Genomic DNA, 10,357 nt, shown 5'->3' on the forward strand with positions numbered 1-10,357 from the left:
GCCCCTGGCGCTGGAAACAAATGAAATGTGGAGAGAAAAGTCTGCGATTATTAAGTGAATGATGTACTAGAGGTGGGCTCTGTGGGGAATAAATGGCTGAAGGACAACGGATTGTTTTCAGGGAGGTTTGCTTTTTGGTTATGGCTTTTAAATGGCAGATTCTCCCCGGGGTACAAAAGCTTTTCCATCAAGGCGATAAGATTTTATCATAACCGTCATCAGCTTCTGATGACAATGCTTTTCTTTTATCTGTCCTCTCAATCCAAACCCTCAACTGTAATTTCCTTTCTTAAACGTTGTAAAACGTCTGTTTATCTGCACATCCTTCCCCTTTGAAGAGGTCATCGTTAGAGGTCATCGTTAGAGGTCATCGTTAGATATCGATTCATCCTTAATTCAGCAAAAGAAGTATTAAATATCCCTTGTGCTTATCTAATCAGGCGGCAAACAGTCTCAATCCAAAGTCCTATTTGACAAGTAATAAAGAGTTTGACACCTTTTTTTCCTTTAGTGTGAAATATTTAGGGTTTGTTATAATTCTTTCTCTATTAGAGTTTGTGTGTGTGTGTTTTCTTTTCCCAGGTGCAGAGTCTTTTCTTCTCGTTTGTTTTCTTTCACACAACTCTTCTGCTTATTGATCCATCTCTGTCAATAACGCCTCAAGTATGGATGTGAATCTGTTAAACGAAATATCCCCTCAGGGTACTTACCCACCTTGCACGGGTAATAGTAACCTCATTGCTTAATTCTAATTAGAAGTTGACGGCATGATAATGGCTGTAGATGTGGCATCACTGTGGAGGTCGATAAAGTGAACTCATTGTTTTCTGTTTTCTCCGGGGTGCAGTTTGGTGGAGAAATAACTGAGCTTAAAGCTGCACTAAATAATCATTTTATATTAAGAAAAGCTCAAATGATTACATGTAATGTGAGAAGAGTTGCTCGTTCTGTCGCTCCACAGAGAAGTATCACTTGACCCTGCAGGTCCTCTGAATCAGGAACTGCTATATAAGGTACAAACACTATATTGAGCGTTTTAGCCTCTTTTAACTCGTTGTTTTGGTTTTCCTGATCGCAACTTTACCGTTATGGTTCACTCTCAATCGGAAACACGACTCCTAATGAATGCCAGAGTTGCTCTTTCTCCTTCAAGCAGTATGATGACACGTTTCTTTGTGACATCTCTACGCAACTGGATGAGACCAAAGGTTTAATTACTACATGTGATACGGTGTAATACATCAGCACCTAAACGAACGACAGGAAAAGGTCGAATGTGCAGGGGATCACAAAACCATCAACAATTATAATTCATTATAAGTTTGGCTCCACAAAATTAAACAGCAAGAGCTTCTTTTAAGTCTCAATGTTGCACCAATGTTCAGCGATCACACAGACAACTTCATCATAGAAGACGTGGGGGACCAATTTAGCACACACAAGGAGCCACTTCAAAAGCCTAATAATAATTTAAACAACCAGGAACAGCACACTGTGACAATGTTCTTTCTCTCTCTACAATATTACTTATTATCTACTCGATGCTCATTACTACAATCACTCCATCCACCTACACATACGCTGCACACCAGAGGACGAGCTGCTGAGAAAGATCTTGAGAGGGAAGTGTAAGACCAATAAACTCTGATGGTCTGTTTCCAATTTGATCTTTAGACCTGAGCGTGACGACATGATTGGTCTTCCTACACTTCTTCAAGGGGCTGTTTGTGAGTTAAAAGCAGACTGCACAAGCATTACGTCACAAAGTCACGATGGACAGTTGAAAATGGGGTCAAAATCTATTTTTATTTCATGCATTCTTTTTAGCCTACATTACCCACAGTGCAACCTGCCCTCCGTCAGGTTGGACAAAGATTTGAGCGTGTTATGCTAGTAGACAGTGCAGTAGTACTCCCCTAAAACAACTAAACTCCACTTTAAGACTTGATGTTACATTTTGATTTGATTTTCAGGCATGGTTAGGGGCTACAGGATGGGTCCTCATAAGTGTAGAAGTATTGTGTAACATTTTGTTCTGTTTCTATCCCGATCAACATGAAAAGAAAAAGCCTCCTGCAGCTTGACGAGGCGTACAACCAAATACGCTTCTGTCCTCAGTTCTTTGTACACATTTAACTAGTAAGTACAGTAGAAGTGCACTTCTATACCACAACTAAACAGCAAGGCTTACATCACAACAAGGTTTATGTGTCCACAAGCAGTTGAAATCCAGAGCAACAGAAGCAAAGTAATCACAGAATCAGGAGGATTTGTGAGAGCGTCTGAGGAAAACCACGAGCGAACAATACAGCAAAGCTAATTAAATCCAGTAATTAATACGGACAGAAATTCTGAATATTGCAGAGCTCAGAGGAACCGTGAAATAAATCAGAACAAAACAAGTTATAAGACAGCAAAACTTTCTGAGGGCACAATTAGAGACGCAGCAGAGAAGCAATAAACAGTAAAGAACGAAGAACACAACCGTCTCTAATGGTGTTATTATTGTTATTCAGGGAAGGTCTGCTAAACTCTTCTGCGGTGTTTCAGACTCCTTTTGATTAAATTCAAATTTCAATCTTATAATATCAAATCTTTGACTCTCAGCATCTCCATTAAAACCTTTTAAATGCTCAACGAGTGGGCGAGGACACAGGGGAGGAGTTTACAGAAGGTTATGTACGAGCGGGATGTTTTCTGTTCTAACACCGTTGTTTGAAATGATTGATTACATGTTTTGAGTTATGTATACATGCTATGCCTCTTAATGTAATGTGTGTATCTGACATCGTTTTGGAGCTGTGTGGTATGTTTACCTGTGAGATCAACTTGAAAGTAAGGCAAACAGTTTAAACATACAGGAAGTGGAAGTGATCCTGATTAAAGGTTCTGAATATGCCGTCGATGTTTCAGCTATTGTTGTGTCTTTCTGCTGCTTATCCAGGTCCAGGATGCATTCATTTAATTGTATTAGGAAGTCTTATTATATACTATAAGTACAGGAGGGGAAAAGAACACAAGAAGTCAAGGCCATATCGTCCCTACTAGTTTTCTTTAAACTTTTACACTTGTATGCATTCTAATTGATATTAAAAGGTCTTAAATTGAACTTGCTAAACCCTGAACCTGCATCTTTGAATGAGGTGGAAGCCGGAGGTTACACGGACAACTGAAAAGGAAAAATCCAGAGAGAAACAGTTTGACCTCGAAGATCTGTCAAATAATAAGTCTGCGACAAATGTACTCTTACATTACATTAACTCTCAACCTGAGAAAGACACATCTGTACTTTCCACATTCTGTATCCTGCGAACGTTTTCACCACGACAGACAAGGAATGCACGTGTTTTTATCGTATTACATTCAGCAGATGTTTGTACTTTTTAAGAGAACTTGAAAAGTTCACTTCAACATCTGGACGGGAGGAGCGGGGGATCAAACCACCATGATTAATGGCCAACCCATTGCATTATGGGAGCTGTAGCTACCAGCCACACAGTGTTTATTTTAAGCTACTTACTATACAGTATCTACGTAAACCACAGGACACATTTGCTAAATAGCTTTTTCAAACCTTTAAGGAATCATTGTCTCTATGTTGCTCAGAAAAGTATAAAGAACTTTGTTTTTCCTTGAACACCTGAAACTACCCTGTAAAACAATCAAATCACTGTTTCCAGCGGCTCAAAGACACATCGCTGTTAACACTTGGCTGTCACACTCTGAGCTGCTAAAAAAACACAGCGGCTCTTTCATGTTGTAATATTGGAACGGGGATTAAATGCAGAGTGACTTTACGGCCCTGCAGGAGAGCTTGTTTCACACACTCACTTCCTGGAATCTCATCACTAGCAGCTCATTCGCTGCTCCAGCTTACAAGTCACCAGAGCTGTGGCTGTACGCATTTCTACATTGTTTACTACCACCTCCATAACGAGCAGGGGGGGGGGGGGGGGGGCTCTGTCTGAAGCCTGCGGCTGGGATCCCTCCACCTCTGTAATCTTAACTTATTATGCTGCTGTGGTTTATGGTCTGTGCAGGATGAGTGTGCTGCTGGGTCAGAGACATATACAGATGCACAGAGAGAGAATGTCAAGGCAAAGACCGACCAAAGAGGAAACGCAGTGAAGAGAGACAGCGGAAAACACTGCTCGTAACGAGAACTGCACCAAAACAAACTGACTGATACATTGGGCCAATATCAAACTTAAATGAAATATGCTGATGGTTCAGTGTTGTCCACATCAGATATGACATCACTACGGGGGTAGGACAATTATTACTGCCTTGCAACCAGTCAAGTTGCAGTTTACATCACCAAAATGTCATCACTTCATTTGATCCCATTAGACATTTGGGGGAGTTATGGCCACATAATAGTTTTTGAGAGATCACAGTGGACCACCACGTTCAAATCTGAAGTTCCTGAGATATCACGTTCACGAGAATGGGACGGACAACCCGAAAGCATCCGGCCAATCAGAAACCAACCAAGAATACCAACAACTGTCAAGTACTGAAAGCTGTCTTCCCATTTCTGTTTATATTTATGATCACATTTACTAAATCTTTGCTCAGAGTGTTATTGTTTATCAAATACATGGTTACTATCTGCTCAAATAGTTGATATTAAAGTGTTATCATTGGCTGATTAAAGCCCTTCTCAGGACAGTGTGGGCGTTTACAGACTGTTTTTCATGTGGGATAAATGACGTATTTATTATTCTTGTTGGTACATGAAGTCAGGTTACCTCATGAAGCTGCACCCACCTTCAACCTGCGCAGAGGTGTAATGCGACAGAGTGAGGATCAACATCTGTGGAGGAGCGCAGAGCCTTAAATAAACTTAAAGTATGCTATCAAATAAAAAGTATTGAAACTAGACATTCTCTTGAACAGTATCATAAAATATTCCCAAACTCTATCAGTCGAAACCAAATGTAAACACCTTCAGATGCAACGGCAGTGGAAGTGAGCAGCAGGAGGGAGAAAGATTAATGGATGTAGATACGAAACAGGGAGAAGAAGAAAAAACAGGTATCGAAGAGACGAGAAAGAAAAAGAGGCAGCATTGAGAAGAAAGAGCAACACAGCAGCAGGAGAGCAGAGATCCAGGAAGGAGAAGAAATAGTGCGTATGAAAAGAAATAGAGACAAATGTGTTGGGGGGGGGGGGGGATAAAGGAGGAAAGAAGCCGACAAGAAACAAGAAGAAGAGACGGACGAGTCAGAAAGAAGAGGACTGAGAGTCATAAACAGCAGGAGTGGAAATAGAGAGAATCAGATGTTTGGGTGAGGGCAAGAGGAAGGAGCTATACTCTGACGTGCTATATTGTCTTCATATGCACTCGTCTTCTTCATCTGTCTGACTGTAGAGGACGCAGTCTGTGTGTCTCTCTCACTATCTTACAGCCGACTCTTCTTGGATGATTAGGCTGCATGTTGCTTCGGGTAAAATATCCTCCAAAATACATTAATATCCAGTTTAGTTTCCTTTTATGCAGCTTGAAGGTTGAATCACATCTCATATTGTGTTATGCTTGTTGCAACTCTTCATTGAAGGTGTTCATTGTGTTTTACTTTTACATTTTATACTCAGCCTGATATATATGATTGTCATGTTGGTAACGTTGGGAGGTCCACTAGAATTTAAAATAAAGATCTGTCGGTTGTTAGCAAAGTTTGCAGCTAACTGGGGGTTTAAGAGGATAAAGGCAATTCAGGTGGGTGTAAGGAAAGATGAGAGCCAGGTAGAGAGAAGCAAGAGGGGATGGGGGAGAAAGAGGAAGATGGAAATAGTATTCTGCACACATTCACATCTTTAACAGCAAAGAATTGGATAAAGAATAAGAAATGAGCAGGACAAGAGATCATTGTGTCGTGGAAGAGGAGAATAAAACAGTGAATGGACGGAGGACTTTTTCTGCCATCTGTTTCAATTATATAGATTGCATCATTGCCCTCTCTCTCTTGTCCCGTTTCTCTTCTCTTGGATCTCCCTCCTTTTCTCTCTCTCTCTCTCTCTCTCTCTCTCTCTCTCTCTCTCTCTCCTCTCTCAGGTGGGAAAGCGTAACAGCAACGCCCCACTTCAACTCACACACTGCTATAGCTTCAGGAAACTGCCCGATGTTGATGTCAAACATGCACTTAATGGCACTTAAGGGAAGAACAACTGGTATTTCCCCTTTTCAGAAATAACAGAAATCAAAACCACCTCCCCAAACTGCATACAATCTTTTTCCCTCTCACACACCTTCACTCTCTGGGGTGTGTGAGCACAAGCGTGGCTCAGTCCCAGGACACACATCATGCAGCACTGAGCACCAAATTAACCAAAAAAGACAACAGATAACCTTGTGTTATGCACACAGTGTATGCACTGGCTTATTAGTGTCCTTCTTCCAGCACACGGAGGGTAACAACACACAACTGAGACCTTTTTTGCTGCCTCACATTCAGCTCTGTGAAACAGAACCCTTCTCTGTGCAGCAGCATCCTAACATGCAGAGCTTTCCAGGAGGCATTTTAATCAGGTGCTTAAACTGTAGTAAAATAAAATAAATAAAGGCAAGGACGTTGCATGAAAGTATAAAAAATAGACAGAAGTTATGCTGAAAGAATAACTATGTTAGTCATTGTTAAAACTAATCCAGTTCTCATAAATACGCATAAATTAAATCATTATGCACATTATATTTAACAACTGCACAAAAGCCCCTTCAAAAACAGAAAGCTCTGCACTTTCCCAGATTGTTGGTGAAGTAAATGAGACTGAAACATCATTTCTCCAGGAGATGACAGAGGTATAAAGCCCCCCCTCCGGGTCTGCGCTGCCCGGACTCACTCCGTCTCCTCCGGGGGGAGTAAAGAAGCGCACAGCCTGCTCACCTTCTCCGGTTGTCCCGTACGAGCTGCAGAGAAGCAGGACGACCTGAGCGATAATCCCAGCGACTCTTTTAGTCCACAGATCCATGATGAAGCGGCGGGAGGCTGCAGAGAAGCCTCGGCGGCTGCTGGAGGAGAGAGACAGCCAAACTCTCTTCTCCAGCTCCAAAAGAGATCTCCCCAAACCCGACTGGAGGAAGACAGAGGGGAGGGGGGGAGAGATATGAGAGAGAGAGAGAGAGAGAGAGAGAGAGAGAGAGAGAGAGAGTATGTGGTCACAGCTCCAACTTCAGTGCACCTCCTCCTCTCCCCCCTTCAGTTCCTGTATTGAATAAAAGCGGTTTCCAAAAAAAAAACCCTCTGCAATGCCAAACTGTGTGCTCCACTTCTCCATCTTCCACCGCGTGTGCTGCTGACAGTGAAGCCGCTGTTGGTCACTATTTATCGAGCCTGAAGGGCAATACATCCCGCCAGGCAGGCTGCTGGCACCAGCTAACACAATTAACGTTAGCTAGCTAACACATATTCAGTCCGTGCCTTGTAATAACTTAACTCTTATTATTTATTATCTGTGAATTGTTTCACTATAACACTGACAAACTTACCCCAAAGAACAAAGCGTGGATAAATCCATTAAGTTTGAATATAAAGTCCTGCCTAAGTTCTTAATGACTAACATTTAAGCTAGCTTCGTTATTAAAGCTATGCTACTAAATCTTAGCTAGCGCTAATGACTTAAGGAATGTGAAAATCGGTTGCTAGGGAACGTTTTTAGCGCTGTCCAATCATGAGCAATCAACTATGTAAACAGGAAGTCGCTGTAGCATCGTTTCCAAACATCACAGTTTAAGAGGAATACTCTATATCTATTATCTATATATCTTTTTATTATCTATATATTTAAATGTATGCAAACATGGGGAGATGTGTGTTTCGCAGTAAGATGTACGTCTACTTTTGTTGGGTTTTGAGGCCCAAAGGGTGCTGAGATAGTCTTTCAATTGAATCCAGTAAACTTCTAGTTGATCAAGATACTTATTTATTTAAAGTGATGATGACAGCAATGTCAAAAAATACCCTCAGCTGAGGACACTTTCACACACCCAGTCCACAGTCCGAATCAATAAAGAGCCAGTTAGCTGTCTGTTGGTACAAGTGAGAGTGTTACAAAAACATCATAAACATTTTGCTGTATTCTCTACAGAAGGGTGTCGTCGTCCCTCATTGGTCCATGTTGGCGCGGTTATGCCCCTTGGTGGGCCGTCTTGTTGTGGCGAGATGGAGGTAGACCTGAAACTCTATGGAAGAGAACCTAGAGTGCTTCACATTCATAACTAATATAGTGCTCATTATACATTTGTGCAGAAATACATGTTGTGCAATAATACATTTAGATTGAGGTGGACGAGTACATGTGATAATCATTAAATGTGACACAATACAATCAGGAGTTTATTTACTTCACACTACTCCTACAGTTTAGAATTAGTGGGAAACATTAGATTTATATTAACCTAACTAACACAGTAAGTCAAATGTTATTGACATAAAGTGTCGTGATTTGTGGTATGACGTATTCTTTTTGTGAGATTTTATTTAAGATATTTATTTATTTGAAGTTTCTACGTTAGGAAGACTTTGTATAGCACAAGCCGTTTTAATTTAGTGGTGAGTATATCTCCACAGAACTAGGTTAACTATGTAATTACAATCAAACTGGGGGTCATCCCTATGTTGTCGTAAAAGCTATCGTTGATGTGAGGGCCGAGGTTATAGTATAACATCAGTAGGCTATATGGGTGATTTCAACATAGTGTCCCAGTGAAACATCTTGTACATTTGACTTAACATAACACAGTTTAAAAGGTCTTAATGTGTCATATTAGGAGGATAGGGAAACTAGACATGATTTCCAATGCTATTTTATACTATTTTAATTCTGCTATTTTTATAATGGTACTTCAGACTCATTTACATCAACACTGTGATTATTGTACTGTAAATGATCTTATTCTGTCCTTGTACTAATTGTTATGTTTTTGCTGTGAAGCACTTTGGGCTGCAATTCTTATCTGAAAGGTGCTATACAAATAAAGCTTATTATTATTATTATTATTATTATTATTATTATTATTGAGCTGGGGAGCATAGGTACTTGCGAATGTAAATACACTCCTGTACAAGGAGTCACTGCACTAGGCCAAAAAAAGCTAAGCTAAGCGGCTACTGGCTGTAGCCTCATAGTTAGACTGCTGTAACGGCTGCATCGATCTCCTCAGCCAACTCTCTGCAAGAAAGCAAACAAGCATATTTTTCACATAATGTCCTAATTCTTGCTACTAAAATAGTGACTACATTATATGGCATTTTGCAGTTGAACCTAAAGCCTCTCCTCATTCTAGAACTGTTATGAGGCCCTGCACTTTGAATCTAAACAAAAACGATGCACTCAACGAGCAAAATGGCAGCTGTGAGTTATTTCCCCTCGATTCATGACCATACAGCCGAAAACAAGATCATCTGGGCTCCTTTTGACCTGAAACCAGAACAGCTGAACTCTCTGACCAGCAGTTTCACTAAAGACCATTTGAAGAAGGATCGCAAACACGATGCCTGGTCGAAAATGCTCAACCACTCTGCAGGATGAAGCTGAAGCAGCCGTGACGAAGTGGAGCTCTTTGGCAGTGCCCGATTACCGACCTCTGGACGTCTTCAGTGTGACAGCAGAGGATCCTCGTCCGGCCTCATGGAGCGAGGCAGAAGAAATGTGTGAGGTCTACATCAAGCTGAAAGAAACGGAGTTACGCAACATGATGGAAGAAACTCCTGACATCCCGGAGTGTAAGTACACGGTGGTAATAATTACCTGTTCTGCTATTAGACTGTTTTAATAGCCCTATTTAGAGCCAGGAGAATCACTAATGTGGATCATCATCAGTATAACTAGAAGTCATGATCGATAGAAAAAAGCTTTACAATCTCTTCAGCTCATTTGAGTGTGCTTCTCAGGACACATGACATACTAGACAAGAGAAGTGATGCATGTCGTGTGTTGTACAATGGCAATAAATGAACCTTGAACTACCTTGTCTCTCTCTCTCTCTCTCTCTCTCTCAGATCCATTTCAGAGGAACATCAGATGGAAATGGTCGGAGAACATTAGAAATCAAGTGGGAAAGACAAGAAGACATTATTTTTAATTCTTCTCGTTCACTTCTTGTTTATCTTTAATGAATAAACACTTGATAACAGTCTTGACTTTTATCATTTCAGTCACTATGAACGATGCTCTGCCTTTAACACAAACAGGCATTGTGGGATATGTTGGCACATTTTCTTCCTCCAAACCGCTGCCATCAACTTTCTTTTTTAGAGATTAAAACAATAAATACTACAATTAAAGTGAATAATAAAGTAAAACAAAAAAAGCTATTTACCCCCAGAGGACCACGTTGAAGAAAATGATGATGAAA

The 10,357-nt window shown here is 40.8% G+C and overlaps 1 protein-coding gene across 1 annotated transcript in view; it reads right to left on the bottom strand.

The window, feature by feature from the left end:
- LOC115022299 (contactin-associated protein-like 4) overlaps positions 1-7,025 on the bottom strand; it is a 77,658-nt gene extending 70,633 nt beyond the window's left edge. Inside the window, exon 1 of the mRNA XM_029453269.1 lies at positions 6,888-7,025. Coding sequence (XP_029309129.1) covers positions 6,888-6,972 — 85 coding nt within the window. The 5' untranslated portion in view covers positions 6,973-7,025. The remainder of the gene's footprint in view (positions 1-6,887) is intronic.
- Between the last annotated feature and the right edge of the window lie 3,332 nt (positions 7,026-10,357).

Source organism: Cottoperca gobio, chromosome 17 (assembly GCF_900634415.1).
Source record: "Cottoperca gobio chromosome 17, fCotGob3.1, whole genome shotgun sequence".
In the NCBI taxonomy this organism is placed as follows: domain Eukaryota; kingdom Metazoa; phylum Chordata; class Actinopteri; order Perciformes; family Bovichtidae; genus Cottoperca; species Cottoperca gobio.